This window comes from Pelobates fuscus, chromosome 4, assembly GCF_036172605.1.
Source record: "Pelobates fuscus isolate aPelFus1 chromosome 4, aPelFus1.pri, whole genome shotgun sequence".
In the NCBI taxonomy this organism is placed as follows: Eukaryota; Metazoa; Chordata; class Amphibia; order Anura; family Pelobatidae; genus Pelobates; species Pelobates fuscus.
Window position 1 is genome coordinate 356,057,655 of NC_086320.1, and position 19,323 is coordinate 356,076,977.

The 19,323-nt window shown below is 43.8% G+C and overlaps 1 protein-coding gene across 3 annotated transcripts in view; it reads right to left on the reverse strand.

Moving 5' to 3' along the window:
• The window catches only part of EPC1 (enhancer of polycomb homolog 1), a 72,367-nt gene that overhangs the window by 1,923 nt on the left and 51,121 nt on the right, over positions 1-19,323 (reverse strand). For all 3 annotated transcript variants that reach the window (XM_063452623.1, XM_063452622.1, XM_063452621.1), the window contains 3 exons: positions 5,021-5,139; positions 3,410-3,551; positions 2,940-3,318 (listed from right to left, as the gene is read on the reverse strand). In XM_063452623.1, the coding sequence (XP_063308693.1) occupies positions 2,940-3,318; positions 3,410-3,551; positions 5,021-5,139 (640 nt within the window). The remainder of the gene's footprint in view (positions 1-2,939; positions 3,319-3,409; positions 3,552-5,020; positions 5,140-19,323) is intronic.

The following is a 19,323-nucleotide window of genomic DNA, read 5'->3' on the forward strand; positions in this document are numbered from 1 at the left end:
GAAAAAGGTTTACATTGCAAATTGTTTGTCACAAGGCATGCCACGTAATGTTTGGATAATGCAGATCACATGTTCATATTTGTATCCTGAATACCTCCCCCCACCCTTTCCAATAGACACATTCCATGTTGTGCATTTAAGGCGACGTGCCAGACCACTAAAGATTCAGTGCCTTTGGTTTTAAGGTGCATCCTCTTTTCCACATTTTACAAAAAGTACAGTTGTCTGAAAACCGGTCTAGTTACTTCTGGGTATTTAGCTCACTGAAGCAAAACTCAAGATGCAGGCAACTGTACAAAGCACCTGCAGTGCAAAGATGTCTCATGGAGCAGCATTGGGAAGTAAGCTGATCAGTCAAATTAAAACCACTGACAGGTGAAGTGAATAACATTGATGATATTGTTACAATGGCTCCTGTCAAGGGGTGGGATATATTAGGCAGCATGTAAGCAGTCAGTTCTTGAATTTCAGGTGTTGGAAGCAGGTAAAATTGGCAGGAAAAAAGATCTAAGTGACTAACAAGGGCAAATTAGTGATGGCTAGACGACTGGGTCAGAGCATCTCCAAAACAGCAAGTCTTGTGGGATGTTCCCGGTATGCAGTGGTTAGTACCTACCAAAAGTGGTGCAAGATAAGACAACCAGTGTACCAGCATCAGGGTCAAGGATGCCCAAAGCTCACTGATACACGTGGGGAGCGATGGCTAGCCCGTCTGGTCCGATCACACAGAAAAGCTACTGAAGCTCAAATTGCTGAAAAACTGAATGCGGTCCATGATTGAAAGGTGTCAGAACACACAGTGCATCACAGTTTGCTATGGGGCTGCGTAGTCGCAGACCAGTCAGAGTGCCCATGATGACCCCTGCCCACCATCGAAAGCGCCTTCAACGGGGACATGAGCGTCAGAACTGGACCATGGAGCAATGGAAGATGGTTGCCTGCTCCGATGAATCAAATTTTCTTTTAGATCAGTTGGATGGCTGTCAGATTGTCGGGGCTATAGCATCATGGTTTATATATTAAATGGTGAATCTGAAAATGGATTTGTCAAATTTAAGTTACATAAGCAAAGTTGTGATAAAAGCAAATAATTATCGATTTTTTTTTTTTAAACTACTAAAAACTATTCTGGCCTGAAATTTGCAATTCGGTTTTACATTATTTTTACTGTTTAGTGGACAAACACCATTAAAAGGTTTGTCTTTTCAATTCCAAAAAAAAACAACAGGATGCAATTTTCTAAAAACTTGTTTTGGTACTGAAAGCAAAGTAACATTCAGTTTGACTATGGTGTAGCTTTACACACCACTAAGAGCCTCCTACATAGCACTGAAATATTCCAACATGTGCTTGACTTTCCAACACTATCAGGTCAGATTTCATTCATACAATGTGTTTACCAAATCGCAGGTTAATGTGTGTGTTCAAAATACATTTTTGTCAGGAGACTACAAAAAAACAATCCTTGCAAAACCAGAAGAAAAAATTAAATACCTGCAAGAATTACATGAACTTCAATTGTTTGCACTTCGTATTATCATTAAAGAACACATTTCACAAAAAAAATAAAATAAAAAGGATGAATACAGAAAAATGTTTGTTTCTTTTTAATGGTCTCTACTATGAGAGTTATAATAAAATATTAAAATCAGGAAATTGTTGTAACCTAAAGCACTCAAATTGGGTGCTCACTGGCAATTATAAGTTTAAAAAATAAATAAATAAATAAAAAACAGGTTGGGATCAACCTGGTGACCACAACAACATTGAAAAGAACACCGTTATATTTGTGTACACCTTGCTACACATGCAGGATTATTCACTCAAGTGAGGATTCAACATGAATTTCAGTTTCAAGGTTGGAGTAACTGAAATGAAAATATAACTAACTGCCTTAGAGGATTTATTTTTCAGCTGGGCAGTTTTGACCTTAAATTTGAAATTCACTTTGAATTCTCACTTTAATGAATAACTCTGACCATAGATCAGTTGTAACCAAAACATGAACTTATCATTGTGGCAAAAATATTGTAAATTCCTGTAGTTTGGTGCACTAAAATTCCCTTTAATGCATTGTTTTGGGTGAGCATGATCCTGTATTATATATTATGAGGACAGGTAGTTTCTCTGAATGGAACTCCCAAACAGTGATTAAAGGACCACTCTAGTGCCAGGAAAGCATACTCGTTTTCCTGGCACTAGAGTGCCCTGAGGGTGCCTCCACCCTCAGGGACCCCCTCCCGCCCGGCTCTGGAAAGGGGAAAGGGGTTAAATCTTACCTTTTTCCAGCGCTGGGCGGAGAGCTCTCCTCCTCCTCTCCGCCTCCGATCCTCCCCGTCGGCTGAATGCGCACGCGCGGCAAGAGCTGCGCGCGCATTCAGCCGGTCGCATAGGAAAGCATTCATAATGCTTTCCTATGGACGCTTGCGTGCTCTCACTGTGATTTTCACAGTGAGAATCACGCAAGCGCCTCTAGCGGCTGTCAGTGAGACAGCCACTAGAGGAAAAAGGGGAAGGCTTAACTAATTGATAAACATAGCAGTTTCTCTGAAACTGCTATGTTTATAAAACAATTAGTTAACCCTAGCTGGACCTGGCACCCAGACCACTTCATTAAGCTGAAGTGGTCTGGGTGCCTAGAGTGGTCCTTTAAGTAAAATACTGAAGTGCAGTAATCAATCCTGGATTTGTAAACTTTTTCCTTGACCAACATTCAACCTTTACCTTCCTTCCTATTCCTAGTAGCCTACGGCAAACAACTCAAGTTATCAATTTTAAAACAGTTTACCAGTTCCTCTCAGGAGGAATAAAGGGTTAGAAAGGCATGTGTCAATAGCATATGCAAAATACTTTTAGATTGACAGAAAACATCCTGCGAGTGTTTGCTGGTAGGGATGTACCAAATATATATGTGTGTATGCAGGTGACAAGTATCTTACCTTGGTACTGCATCCACTGGAGATGCTGCTGGAATCTTGGGTACCTGACAATTTGCTGCTGCAGCAGCCAGTTTTAAGGCAGATGAAGGAACAGTACTTATAGTCCTAGGTGAATGGCGTGCATTGAGGGTGTTGATAGAATTTACAGTGGCAACGGAGGAGGGTACAGTTAATCGGATGTTATTCCCAATCAGGACCTGAGTTGTTGCAGAATTGGCAGCAGTCACTTGGTGACTCAGAGTGCTGTGGGAACTAGCAGTCTGTGTAATATTGGAAGGCTGTAGCAAGGCTGAACCTGTTGAAGATGCCGATTGACTTGTACGTACGAGTGCTGCAGATGTATTACTACTACTACTGAGGTGTAAGCCCTTGTATACTCCTGTAAGATAAAGTAAATATACATGTGAATTATATGCTTCAGGGACATAATTAGAGATCTAATAAATAAAACCCAAAAGAAGTCTCTGTACCTGAGGCTTGAAGGATGCCATTCACTCCAATTCCAAGGACCACGTCATCCTTCATTTTGAAGGCCATCAGCTGTTCGGACGTCACCAAAGCTGTAACTGCAAACTGAGCGCTAGCAGAATCTAATGTCTTGGAAACAAAACCCTATTAAAAAAATAAAATAAAATAAAACTTATAGAATTTTTTTTTAAATTGAGCAAGAGGTGGAGGATGGGGGGGTCAGATTACAATTAATAGCACTTACTGGTGAAAGTAAACATTAAAGAGGTATTGTTATGTTTCTATTTATTTTCTCCCAGTACTACATCGTATAATTTGTCAACCAGTAAGTCAACCGTACAGAGGTATTGTTTTCTATTTACTTTCAGTATTATATCCTATAATTTCTCCCAGTATACATGCACATGGTGTTATAGCCAGCAGATATTGCATATAAAGTGAACTTGTCTCTAATGAGTTAACCAGTTAAGGAGACACTATAGGCACAAAGACCACATCATCTCAGAAGTGGTCTGAGTGCAGTGTCCCTGTCCTACTTTGTCCTGCATTGTAAATCATTACAGTTTATGAAAAACTAAGCCTGCCTCTAGTGCCTGTCAGACCTGGAGCAGCAAGGGGGGGGGGGGGGGGGGAGAGAAGAGGGGACCAGAGTTCTCAATATTAGGAATAGAAATTTGTATTCCAAACACTATAGAATCCCTTTAATATCTACTGATAATCTAACTGACCCATAATTTCTCTGCTGTTCCTACTTGTCCATGCAAGTTTAGTTTGGCAGTAGATGGCTCCTACTAGGTTTCATTTTACTTTGCTTTTCAAGCAGCTCAAATAGGTTTACTAAAGTTGGTGCACTTGCTTATTTTGTCAGGGATGGTGCGTTCTATATTCTTTATGCATGGCTAATGGAGCTTGTGCACACTTTATATGTCAATTTGCCATTTAGTATGTGCCAGTAAGTTATAAGGCACATTGATACAGGTGACTGATGGAAAATGTGTATGACAAGAGTATGCTTGGTGAAAGCAAAATTATGACTTAAAGTAATGTCTGCTGATGTGCTAAACATGGAAGAATTTGAATGGTATGGGCAGCAACACTGGGAATGTTATTTCCAATGACTGCCAAGCATGCTCACACACCAGCCAAGGAATAAAATGATTTTATAGGAGGAGTGCACCCTACAGTGTAATTACTGTTCTTATAGCATGCAATAGTACAGGATAATTGTTCAAACAAGAACGATTTTCCATGAACATTCAGTATATCAGGTTATTTCCATGGCCGCCTCAATCAGCAGATCTATGAATCAACAAATATTTTTATAGAAGGTCTGGGGGTAAGCAATAGATTTCAACCCTAAGAGCTGCAGCCTTAGTCTTGAATAATGCACAAAGTTATAAACATGTTCCAATACAAACAAACTACCCACAAAGCACCTTATTTGGCCCTTGAAATTATGTGTTCTTTTCAAACCCCCCCTGTTTGTACATACACAAATAGCTGGTGAAGCCTGAAAAGGGACACTATAGTCACCAGAATAACAAGCGTTTATTGTAATTGTTCTGGTGTCTATAGTCAATCCCTGTAGGCTTTTTCATGTAAAAATGCTATACCTGTGCAGCGTTGGCAGAGGAATTACTATTCGCCTGCTGCTGATGAATCTGAGCAAGCTGCTGTTTCTGCATCAGTGCCAGTTGCTGTTGATGTTGCTGGTATTGTTCGGCTGTAAATGCTGTAAAAGAAAGAATAGGTCACATTATAAATTGATAACGGACCCTACCTACCATCATGGAATGGTAGCTGCATAGTAAACATTTCACACTGAAAAGGATACAGTATAACGGAGATGTGAGTTTCCAATTGTACAGCACTACGGAATTTGCTGGCGCTATAATATATATATAAAAAAAAATCATATCCATACATTTTAAGAACGTTTGCGGCCATCTGAGGAGTGGCCAGTGAAGTTATCACTAGGCTATATTGTAAACACTGCATTTTCTCTGAAGGTAATGATTCTACTCACCAGAACAAATTCAATAAGCTGTAGTTGTTCTGGTGACTAGTGTCCTTTTTAAAGGGACACTATAAACACCATAACAACCCATGCTGCATATGTTATGACACTGTTGCACATAGAAGGCTTATCAATAAACTGCAATCTTTGAGTTTGGATTCCAATATTGTTGAATGGGTAAGGCAGTGGCTGAGTGACAGGCAACAGAGGGTTGTAGTCAATGGAGTATATTCGAAGCTTGGGCTTGTCACCAGTGGGGTACCTCAGGGATCTGTACTTGGACCCATTCTCTTTAATATTTTTATTAGTGATATTGCAGAAGGTCTTGATGGTAAGGTGTGTCTTTTTGCGGATGATACTAAGATATGTAACAGGGTTGATGTTCCAGGAGGGATAAGCCAAATGGCAAATGATTTAGGTAAACTAGAAAAATGGTCAGAGTTGTGGCAACTGACATTTAATGTGGATAAGTGCAAGATAATGCATCTTGGACGTAAAAACCCAAGGGCAGAGTACAGAATATTTGATAGAGTCCTAACCTCAACATCTGAGGAAAGGGATTTAGGGGTGATTATTTCTGATGACTTAAAGGTAGGCAGACAATGTAATAGAGCAGCAGGAAATGCTAGCAGAATGCTTGGTTGTATAGGGAGAGGTATTAGCAGTAGAAAGAGGGAAGTGCTCATGCCATTGTACAGAACACTGGTGAGACCTCACTTGGAGTACTGTACACAGTACTGGAGACCACATCTTCAGAAGGATATTGATACCTTAGAGAGAGTTCAAAGAAGGGCTACTAAACTGGTTCATGGATTGCAGGATAAAACTTACCATGAAAGGTTAAAGGATCTTAACATGTATAGCTTGGAGGAAAGACGAGACAGGGGGGATATGATAGAAACATTTAAATACATAAAGGGAATCAACACAGTAAAGGAGGAGACTATATTTAAAAGAAGAAAAACTACCACAACAAGAGGACATAGTCTTAAATTAGAGGGACAAAGGTTTAAAAATAATATCAGGAAGTATTACTTTACTGAGAGGGTAGTGGATGCATGGAATAGCCTTCCAGATGAAGTGGTAGAGGTTAACACAGTAAAGGAGTTTAAGCATGCATGGGATAGGCATAAGGCTATCCTAACTATAAGATAATGCCAGGGACTAATGAAAGTATTTAGAAAACTGGTTAGACTAGATGGGCCGAATGGTTCTTATCTGCCGTCACATTCTATGTTTCTATGTTTCTATGTTATGGAACAAGGAAGCCCTCTGACAGATTTCTAGTAAGAATTTTATGGAATAATACAAATAAATAGTTTTACATTCTCAGAGTATAAAAACTAGTTTTAATTTACTATGCAAATAAGTAATTTTCCTCGCAAAAATATGTTTAGAATACATTACTACCCAAATAACTGAAGCCAAACTATTTCCTAGGATCAAGTCTTACATGTAATTTTAACAGAATCTGAACCCGCTTCTGAGAAATCTATCCCATTACATTTGACCAGCATGCAAACTATCCTTTAGGTGCACAACACTGCATCTTTTAAAAAAGAAAAAGAAAAAAGAAAAAAAAAAAGAAATTACATATACACATATACATACACACACACACATTTAAAATTAAATGTGCAAAATATAATGGCAGACAATCATAATATAGCAGGCAAGCAAATGGGTAGAGTCCAGAATAAGTCCACAGCAAGGTCAGACTTGGACTGCTTCTGGAGTGCCTGTTATTTATAGTTTGGATCACCAGTGTATAAAAACAGTCAAAGCTCCCTATGCAGCTGTATTCTAATTGCATGTAAATATAAGCATTCTGTAAAATGTTACAGACAAAGCAAACTATTCAAATGCACACCTTGCAGGGCCACCAGACCATTTAGTTACAGCACCCCCAAGTCATTTCACTGCAAAATGAGAAAGAAAAAGAAGATACAAGATGCATAAAGGGCATATCAGCGTTTTTACAAGTGGAGGCAGAAACACTTTCCTGGCCCTTCTCGTTGAGAAACATAGGAAAACCCGAATCACTTGCGGCCCCAGAACACAGCTTTCTCGATGAGAAGCCTGTGATTGGGGTATTCTCGTTCTTTTTTTCCATATATCCCCAAGATTCTTTAGAAGATTTTATTTTTTTTTTTATATGTTGCCATCTTTATTTAAATCATATTTTCCGCTGACTGCTTCTGGCTTCCTCTGGTCCTATCACTAACAGATCTGCTGTTTCTCAACAATACGTTTGTTTTCATTGTTATACAGGAATTCTTGAAAGACTTGTCAAGGTGTTGTATTAATTCTATTGTCATTTAACCTGCTTGGTCTGTCGGTGCAAGTTTTTAAAATGTATTTATTTCACAGTGATCAACATTAAAATATATTAGGCCGTGGGCCAAGAGGCCTAATAAAAGGTGAAGCAAAATGAAATGTGTTAGTCCTGGTTCTCTCTTGCGCAATACATCTATTAAACAGCTATGTGTAATTTGTCCAAGTGAGGAAAAGCAGTTCTATAATTCATACTATTTTCAGTGAAAATTCAAAGGCATCTGGAAAACAAGCCCATGCAGATACGGATTACCCTACTTGCGGTGTTTCCCCCAATTAACCACAAGTGTCAACCACTAATTGCTATGTCACAGTCATTTCGTTAGAGTGCATCCCCCTCTATCATACTTCATATCCTTCAAGCCAATTTCTCTATTTTCTCTTTTTACCTGGCACCTGAGGGCCAACAAATGCAGTAGCTCATGTGTCAATGGTCACTCCCTAAGTCCAGCATCACATGGTACGCAGGAATTGAACAATGGACATCCCAAGCCCCTCATCACTCAGGGTGAATTGAATTTAAATCACGATTCAGTAAATCATGAATTTTAAATGTAAAGACTTATTCTTGCCGGTAGTTATCTTTAATGTTTGCAACCAGATGAAGATTTCAGATTTAGAATAATAACCTGGCAGATTAGTAAAACCGCTATATCAGAACTGATTTTAGTTTAACAGGTTAAGCACTCATATTTGGATAACTACTTAAATAGTTTTATTTAACTAATTTATGCTTAATATGAATTTCTCATTGTATTAACTCCGTACAGCCAAAAAAGGCCTATTTGCTTATTTCATTTTAATATTTATTTTTAGAAACTGTATAAAAATGCAGTGCCATGGAGTAACAATAACAAATATATCATTATTGTTCATGGCAGTCTTTACAAATAAATAAATTGAAATAAAAGAAAAAATAACATATGCTGAAATAAAACCAGTTAACAAACCTGAAGGTCCTGCCTCTTCAAAAGTATTCCTTTCACCACAGCACTTGTGATGTTGTTTCTGTCGGACCACAAGGCCTTACATTTCTTTGCTGCACTGCTTGCATTTTGCACACATACCTGCTTTACCCATAGTTAGAGGAATTTAATTTAAATATCCCCAAACGGGTCTCTTTTACAGCCTGCTGCCATTCTGCTCCTCAAGGGAGGGAATAAAGAACATCAAGCTACGTGCACAAAAATCCTACAGTTTGTACTGCTCAAGCTTCACTTTCATTTTACAGCAGGCACCTCCCTCCTCACACTTAAAGCCTGGACCAGATGTATTTCACTCCAAACAACCTTGAAACCTAGCACTTTAACGGACACTATACTCCGCAAAACAACTAACTTAATGAAGCAGTTTTGGTGCCCCTGAACTAGAATGTATGTCCATAACTGCAATATGCCACAGCAGGCACCCCCTTTGCCATCGGTTTTTAAGATAAGGCTGGCAATTTCAAACGTAGCCTACTGAATGGGAGGTACATTTGTCTCACTTTTCCCCCTAAATGTAAGAGTGTTTATTTACAACATGGATTGTTTAAGAGTACTAGGAACTCACTTTTCTTTATAGGGTCTCTCCCACTTGCACAAGGGATGCTTTCAGATATAAAAAAAAAAAAAAAAAAAAAAGTGTAGCAGGGACTACAGCTCATATATAACCCCTCATGTGGTGTGTTTTAGGACACTTGCTTAAACAATAGGTTGTTTAATCAGATGCTTAAAAATTTCTGTATGAACGTTATTTGTTGAAATAAAATGAATATTCAAGGATATAATAGTTAATGCAGGTATGTAGCTTATTGATTCAAGGAAAAATTTGACACTGACTTTGAAGTTAAAACAAAATTTTCTCCAATTTATGGTAAAATTGAAAACCACAAATGGGATTTTCTCCTGTTTTTGCATCAACAGCTGTAACACAGATGTGTGTAAGGCTGAACTTGAGTCTTATCAGTCTATATGACTGTGTAATTATGAAACAAACATCTGTTGGCAGCCTATGTAGCCAGCATGCCTATCTACAATACCTGAGCATATTCAAACCATTCTTGTTCCAAGCTGACAGAATTTGGATGTGTGGTGCTTTAAAGACCGCTCAATGCTTACTGGAATACAATTTAAAGGATCACAATAGTGTCAGGAAAACAGTGGTTTTCCTGACACTATAGTACCCTGAGGGTGCCCCCACCCTCAGGTCCCTCTCCTGTGGCGCTGAAGGGGTTAGAACCCCTTCAGCAGCTTACCTTACTCCAGCGCCGGTGACCTCTCCTCCCCATCCGACGTCACTGGAGCCAAATGCGCAGCAAGTGCCGCGCACGCATTCAAAGTGTCCATATGCAAGCATATGGACACTTTGCCTCCAGCGTCACAGATGCGCCTCTAGTGGCTGTCTGGAAGACAACCACTAGAGGCTGGATTAACCCCAAATGTAAACATAGCAGTTTCTCTGAAACTTAGGTTTACATGTGAAGGGTTAAAACCTGAGGGACCTGGCACCCATTCTACTTCATTGAGCTGAAGTGGTCTGGGTGACTATTGTGTCCCTTTAAATCATAATTGTCATTTGTTTTTGAGAAGAGAAATAAAAGAGGAAGCTATATATGACTGCAATAAACGAGACTCTGCTCTGGGATATACTCTATTACGCATCTGAGGCAATGTTGGCCCTCACTTACACCAAAAATCAAACTATAGCTAAAATCTGGGATCCCTGGTTTTGATGGATGCAATACTCTACCTCAGCTACAACAGTTATAAGCATTCACGTGGTCAGGCAGTAGGCATATGTGTGTACTTAAAGGGACACTCCAGGCATATAAACAAGTCAAGCTTAAATTAAAGCCAATAAGCTGAAATAGCTCTGGTTAGTTTCTTTTCTTTCAATTGTGTAATTTTCCTGCAGTGCTATAAAATGTTGTGCTATTTTCAGTAGTGTAAATCAACCTCCTTAGCCACCCCCTCTCACCTTTCAAACTGTTCCAGATGCCCAGTCTCTGAAATAAATATGCCTCTATTTTCATTGGCTGCAAAAGGTATGTCTTATCTAGAGCAAGGAATGCTCACAGTACAAATTAAAATGCAGAGACACACCTGCTCCTCCCCCTCTGGTAATACAAGTCATAAATTCTCCTCCAGCCAACCTCCCTACCCACAGTTAACCCCTTCCCAGCCAACCTCACTGCTCAGTGTTAACCCCTCTCCCCTGCCAATCTGTCAGCCAATCTCCGTGGATATGCATTTTTTTGCCTATAGTTCCTTTAACTTAGACTGTGATAGAATGTACACCTCACTGTTATTAATTTGTGTGATTTTCGTTTTATGTTTTCATGTACTGTACTACTCTTTCTAGGAGTCCTTCCTCTGCATAGGAGCACTTATCAGGTATTCAATAAAACTACAATAATAATAACAACAACAAAAACACCACCCAGTTATCCCCCCCCCCTGTTAATAGTTTCACAGTTAAAGTTCTTTACTTGGAACGCAAAATGGGTATAGACAAGAGAACTAACATAAGCAGGGTGATCTATACATCTCACTATTGGCCCGACCTGACACACAAAGTAAGAAGAATGGGAAACAAGCCATTTAGAATCATAGGTTTACTGCAATAAGGATACCAATGATGGGTTGGGCGGACGCACCATCTAACTATGTCGACAGTGGTACAGATTAGTGCGAGAATATAACTCACAATGTGAATAATGATAGCCTATTAGCAAGTATAACCTGACAGGAATATGAACAGATGAGGATATAGTACAATCTTAAAGTCAGATGTGCAATGTGAACCTGTATAATAATGTGCATATTGAGGTATAAGCCATATCCACTAAGATAGAGTAAAGATGTATGCTCAACACAGAGGACAATGGATTACACACAGATGATTGGTTTTGTTTTGTATGTAAAGAATTTTTTTTTTTTTTTTTTTTTTTTTATATTCTTTATTTTTGTTGTGCATGAGAGAGCATACGTATATGTACAATGTCACAATAGCATTTACAGGTTTGGAAGCAATTAATAGATAGCAGTTACATGACATTCTGAGTATCGCACAGTTTTTGGATTTATAAAACAAGCTAAATACAAGCTGGTTAATTACAGGCTTAGAGCGTTAAGACATGCAGTATTTCTTAGGAGTATAAGGGTATGTATGGGCATACACATAGTTTTAGACTAGAAGGGTTTTTCAACTTGGGTAGCTTAAGTTGGGCTGTGTCCAAGACACAAGCTCTGATATTACAGGGTATTCAGACTTATAAGGTTTAATTCACATAATATCGTGCTGCTAGAGATCATTACTGATTATCAGGTACATTATGCAAGATATGCTTGGGGGTGCTTTGTCACCAATGCTGCTCCTGTTATGAGAAGTAAGCCTCCCCTATGGTGCCAGGTGCCTCCTAGTAATATGTGCCATTATTTGCTGCCTAGCACCACAGTGGAGGATGTGGAGTATGCACTGAAGAACAAAAGAGAGAGGGAAAAATAAAGAAAGCAAAACCAGTATAGAAGGAAACATTGCATTTCGATTAACTGTAGATGGATGTGCCACTGGAGTCTCTCAAGGCAGGCCGCGCAGACCTCCCGGCTGTGTCGTGGATAGCAAGCTGTCAGCCCCACCGGATCTTGCTGCCTCATTCCTGTTGCTCTGAGTGTCCGACCTGCACGCCCTGTGGAAAGTTAAGAGGTTGCCAGTCTCTGAGCGCACATCGCCTGTGTCTCCGGCTCCACTGCCAGGGATGGTCAGTAGGTGTAGTCAGGCAATGGTGCAGGGATGGTCATCAGGGTGCTCCAGGTCCCGGTGGGCGGTTGTTTGGATCGGGCTTAGGTGCCATGGACAAGGGCCGGTCAGCCAAGGCAGATCTGCTGCTTGGCAGGGTGAGTTACAGCGATAGTCCAGGGTTTGAAAGTTGGGGCTGTGTGTTACAGTACGCCACGTGAGCGCCGGTAGCGCAGTCAGCCGCCATCTTTTTGGTCGGGTGCTTAGGTCTGTTAGCTGCGCGGCCCCGCAATGAGGCCTACTCGGTGTCGGCTTCTTCCAGTGGAGGCCGGGATAACCCCCGCCGGCCCACAGGGGGGGGGAACTGGGGCCTGTGAGGGGCATCACACAGTCGCTGGGTGATTGTCAGGCGTACGAGCAGGGCAGCGGCCGCCTGCCCCGCTCCTCTCCCATGTAGGCCGCATTCTCCAAAGTCTTGTACCACCTGTAGGGCCCCCAAAACTCCCGATCTCGGAGTCCGCAGTGTCACCAACAGCTTCTTGTACCCTTGGGTATCCGTTACAGCTTAATTAGTCGTAATGAGATTATAAATTTTGCTGATAAGGCCAAGCTCAGCAGGAGCCTCTGCAGCATGCGACCGGTCAGCATGGCTGCCAGGCCCCGCCCCCCCAGGATGTAAAGAATTGACTGGATATAACATCATTGTTTATCAATTGCCTGTACCTTGTAAAATGCAAAAAAAAAAAAAAAAAAGGAGTAAGGTATAGTTTTTAATTCATAACAATATAGTGCTCCTTTAAAGGGATACTAGGAACAAGAACAACTACAGCTTAATGTAGTAGTTCTGGTGAGTATAGTATGTCCCCGCAGGTAATTTAATGTAAACAAGTTTACATTGCTCCCTAGAGACACCTCCAGTCGTGCTTCCTGGGTCACTGACTTTCACCGTCCCCACGCGCAGTATGAATACACTGAATTTCCTCATAGAGATGCATTGATTCAATGCATCTCTATGAGGAGAAGGTGACTGGCGCAGCACAGCACAGCGTTTTGCCGCACATGTGCTATAGCCTCAGGATTTGCTGAGATCATCAATTTTGATGATCTCAGCCAAGGAGGCGGAGCCAGTCGCACCAGACCCACGCAACGCTATAATAAAGCACCACATTTCTAGGCAAAATGTAAGGAATCTTAACCATGGGCTTAAAGTTTAGTAGTAAGCTGCAGATAAAACATGATCTAAACATCTGGAAACAGTCAAGGAGAAAATCGGATTGCAATATTAGACTTAAATAATTTCCCATGCTGTAGCAAAAACAAAAAAGTTTCCTATTGCTTGTGTATTTCTTCCTGATACAGTAAAAAGTCTATAGATATATCAAAACTTAGATGAGATAATGCTAGTAAAATGTCAGGTTTATGGTAATATTGCACAAAAACAAACACTAAAGTGTTACCTGATTAAGACAGAAAATCTAAACTACCTGCATGTGAACACACAAACCTGTAATGTCTATACAACACATGCTCATCAAAACTTCACAGAGCTTATTCAAGAGAAATATAAAACTCCAGGATAATTTTAAAGGGCAAATCAGGTGTAATTTTGGGTCCTGACCCATACCCACTTTATTCCCCCCCCCCAATAAATAAATAAATTATAATTTTATAACAAGACACGGAGGCTCATATTGCATATCCCTTTCTTTACTGTTGACAAATAGCAGCAAAGGAAACATACAGAATGAAAAAAGAATGAACATGTGATAACGTAGGCCCCTCCCCCTCAGGTCCCAGTATAACAGGCAGCACTTCCCTTCCATTTCCCTCTTTCTTTGCTGCTCTGACACAAAGATAAGTACATGCCATATTTTCTCTTATATACTATTCATTGATAATTTAATGGATTTTTATTTAATTTGTATTTATTTAGTCTTTTATTTCGAAGGTTAGTAATTGTGTCGTTATACACTAGCCTCAGGGCCCAGACCTCCCCTGCTTATGTAACCTTGTCTGTTTCTTCTGCTCGAGCGCCTCTCGGCGCACTTCTTCTTGTTTCATTATTCCTCCGCGTAGCTTGCGGGTGCCGCGAATCCCGCGAGATTCCCGGCGGCCATTTTCTGTCATTCTGTCCCTACCTCTTAGTGTGTCGCTGGTCTGGGCCCTGGTGAGAGCGTTTTTCCTTTGCTTAGATTGTTTGGGTGACTAACCCATACGTCCTTGATCATGCCTAAACCCAGACTATCTACTGGGTCCGCTCACTCTGGGGAGTCGGATTCCCCAGCAATCAGAACTGAGGCCCCTGTCACCTCAGATATTTCGCCTTCTATGGCGGATGGGACTACCCAACCCGATGGACCACAGTTTCTGGCGCTACAGCGCTCGGTGACAGACGCCATTATGGCTGCTATGGGGTCTATGTCCTCCACCCTCTCCCACACCATTTCACAAGCCCTCTTGCCCCGTCCTTCAGACGAGCAACTCTCGGGCACCCAGACACCCCAGGGAGAGGTATCTAAAGGGGACTTCAAAAAGGCTACCCGTAAATCTAAACACTCCTCTGCCTCCAGAAACACCATGACTGGCGTACCTTCGGTCGCCCCAGAAAGCGTGTCCCATCCACGCAAAAGAGCCTTTCCGCGCCAGGCAGAACGGGCGCGGCTTTGGAAATGTGCTAGAGCACAGATTGAGAGCGGCACCGACTCAGAAATCGGGTCAAATGAGGAGGCTATGAACGAGTCAGATTCCGACTCTGATGCGGATTCCGCCGATGGCGCTCTCGACCTCCTTTCCTCTGCTCAGGCAGAGATGCCCGGAGGCGAGACGGGGACCAGGAACCCTGCGGCTGCGGGGCCATCCCTCGTGGATCCTTCGGGGGTCCCACTCTTCGACCCGGATGACCTGCATCATCCGAGGTCGGCGGAGTGGCTCCCAGCCGACCACGTTGCCACATATCTGGAAAATTGGGTCAGAAAACCCTTAAGCAAGGCGGCCCGCAACAAATTGAGGGCGGAGTGTCCTAGGCCTCTGGTGCCTAACAAGGTGTGTGACACCCCAGAGGTTGATCCAAAAATGACCCAGTTCCTCACTAAACTGGGCTGGAACCCCCGTAAAGGACTAGAGTCCGCTTTGAAGTCCTGCCAGGACAAGCACCTGGACATATTCGGGCCTTTGGCCAAATTATTTGACTTGGCGGAAGACGCCAGAGCGGAGAACCGCATGGTCGACCCTGAAGACCTTAGAGGTTGGGTCCAGAGAGCAATTTGTATTGCTGGGAGCGTAAATACCTCCCTGTCTATTGAAAGGCGTAAAGCCATATTGTTCAAAATTGAGCCAAAACTAGCCAACCTCGCCCTTACGGAGGCGGGCAAAGACGCCCAAGGACTCCTCTTCGGAGACTCCTTCATCAAAGACTTGGGGCGTTTTGTGGGGGCATTCACGGCTCTAGACAAGGCCCAGGCCTCCATGAGGCGAGTATTCCAGGGGCGGGTCTCTACCAGGGCCGGCAGAAGCAGGAGCCGTCTGTCCGGCCGCAACTATCCCCAATCCCGTGGCACGGGAAGAGGCTCCTTTCAACAGTATCACCAATACCAGGAGACCTCCCGCCCCATGTTTTTTCCATCCCGTGGACGTCAATGGCGATCCAGAGGCCTTCGGAGTAACCCAAACTCCAGACGACCATACGGTGAGTTGCCTTCTACCACACATTTCTTCTCCGGGTTACATAGGGGGCAGACTCCAACATTTTTTCCCAGCCTGGTCACAAATCACTTCAGATCCATGGGTACTGGCCACTATTCAGGGCTTCCATATAGAACTCACCTGCCGCCCTACACACATTCCCCCTCCTCGACCGATCCGCTTTTCCATCCAGGATCGCGGTCGGATCGACGAAGAACTTTCATCCCTCCAGTTCAAAGGGGCTATCGAACTAGCACCCCCCAGCCCTGCGGGCGTAATAAGCAATATCTTCCTAGTGGAAAAGAAAGGCGGCCAATCGAGGCCAGTCATAAATTTGCGCCCCCTCAATGCCGTAGTCAGGTACCGCCATTTCAAGATGGAGGGTATTCACCTGCTAAGGGATCTCCTCCTCCACGGAGACTGGCTAGCGAAACTAGACCTAAAAGACGCATACCTGACAGTGCCAATAGCGGAGGCCTCTCGGGACCTCCTACGCTTTTACTGGCGACACGAAATATGGCGATTCACCTGTCTGCCCTTTGGCCTATCCTCAGCCCCGTGGTGTTTCACAAAACTTCTACGGCCCGTTATGGCCTGGCTACGCAGTCGAGGAGTTCGACTAATCGTCTACCTAGACGATATTCTACTCATGGCTCAGGAGCGCTCCACCCTCCTCTCACACCTACGGCTAGCCATAAACCTCCTGTCACGCTTAGGTTTCATAATCAACTGGGAGAAGTCATGCCTGACCCCCGCCACCCGCTTGGAATTCCTAGGTTTCCAAGTGGATTCGGGGGCAGCGACGCTGAGTCTCCCGATATCCAAGATTCGTTCCATCCGCAAAGAATTGCGCAGGGCCCTTATCCGACCCCAGCTCACCTTACGTCAATTGGCACGCCTCATAGGCCTACTGGCCTCTTCAATCCAGGCCGTGTTCCCAGGCCCACTCCACTACCGAGCGCTACAGCGCCTAAAAATCGCTCACCTAAGAGCCGGGGCATCCTACGCAGACCTAGTCTCCCTGGACAACGAGACGAAAGACGAGTTGCGATGGTGGATTCTCAACCTGTCTGCGTGGAATGGCAAAGCCATCTTCGGCTTAACGCCGGAATTCACGATCGACTCGGATGCGAGTCTACACGGTTGGGGAGCCCACTGCGAGGGCATCTCAACTGGGGGCCGGTGGTCGGAGTCCGAAACCCGACTACATATCAATGCCCTGGAGCTTCTGGCAGGCTCCTTCGCCATCCGCAGCTTCGCCAAGGACCGTGCCCTATCATGTATTCGGCTCCGCATGGACAATGTTTCGGCGGTGAGATATGTCAACCACCTGGGTGGTACACAGTCGGCGGTCCTGGCCAGGTTGGCGAAAGATTTTTGGGAATTCTGCCTGGAACGGAACCTGATGGTCTACGCAGAGTACTTACCTGGCCTGCACAACGTCCAAGCGGACTGGGGTTCACGTTATCTTTCAGACACCAGCGACTGGAGATTAGCCAGGAAGGTGTTCTCCAACATATCATCTCTTTGGGGGCCATTTACCATAGACCTTTTCGCCTCCCGGCTCAATACTCAACTCCCACGCTTCTTCAGCTGGAGGCCGGACCCAATGGCGGAGGCAGTGGATGCCTTCCTACAAGAGTGGAAGGGAGGCCTCCTATATGCCTTTCCCCCATTTTCCATGATCCCTCGCTCACTCCTGCAGACCCGCAAACACCGGGCGGAGCTAGTCATGGTCACCCCATTCTGGGAGACGCAGTCTTGGTTTCCCCAAATGCTCGAGATGACGTTGGACTACCCTCGACTCCTGCCGGATCGCCACGACCTGCTACAAGACCCGACGGGTCGCTATCATCCCCTCCGGCTGGAGGGCTCTCTCCCACTTCTGGCGTGGCGAATCTCCGGGGACCCTGGGAAATCCAAGGAGTTTCGGACGCAACTAGACTCTTATTGGCGGCAGCATGGGCTCCCGGCACTAGACGGGCATATGGGTCAGCTTGGCGAGCTTGGGCTAGCTGGTGCATGGCTCGGAACGAGGATCCCGTTTCGGCCCCTGTAACAACGATCCTGCAGTTCCTGACGTCTCTCTTCGAAGCCGGTAAGGCTTACAGGACCATTAACCTTTACCGTTCCGCTATCTCGGCGATTCACCAAGGCTTCGAGGGCCGCCCCGCGGGACAACACCCTCTAGTGTGCCGACTCGTCAAGGGCTCTAGATTTTCAAGGCCACCCAGGCCCCGCTACTCCACGACCTGGGATGTTTCAGTTGTATTGACTTTCCTCTCATCCTGGCCCGCTAACGCAGGACTCTCCCTCAAACAGCTGTCGGCCAAATTGGTGTGCCTGCTCTGTCTCATCTCATGCAAGAGAGTCTCGGATGTCAGTGCACTGGATGTCGATGCCAAGTCATACACCCCGGATGGGGTAACTTTTAACATCAGCAGACGCACTAAGACTTCCATCAAGGCGGTATCCTACCCTAGTTTCCCTGCCTCTCCTTCGCTATGCCCAGTGACCTGCCTTCGTGAATACGAATCTCGCACCGAACCACACCGATCTACTGCCTCCCGTCAGTTGTTCTTATCTTTCCGCCCCCCTTTTCACCCAGTTTCCAGCACTACCTTATCACGCTGGGTGAAATGGCTGCTGGCCCAAGCGGGCATTGACACTACAGTGTTCGGCGCCCACTCAGTACGAGGGGCTTCGGCCTCTTCTATGATGTCTGCGGGCGCCTGCCTAGAAGACATTATGAGAACAGCTGATTGGTCTAGGGAATCTACCTTCCGAGAATTCTACTTTCGGCCGGCCCCACACACATTCGCTGTAATAATGGATCAGCTTTAAACTTGCAATATGAGCCTCCGTGTCTTGTTATAAAATTGCATGATTTTGCTATTACATGACGAAAAGTCATGATTTTATTAAAGACACGGAGGCGAGTATTGCCCCACCCTTTTTGTTACTCTCACGCTGGTAAGTATATATCTCCCCACCCATATTACTCATACCACGATACACCACATGTTATAGTTTGGGACGGTAAGTGGGGCCGTCCTTATACTTGTTGTTTTCAATATTACTGGATATGTTAACATTGATTGTTTTGTGGGATTGTATATACAAGGGTCTTTGTTCTCACTGGCGTAACCTTGTACTAGTTACAAG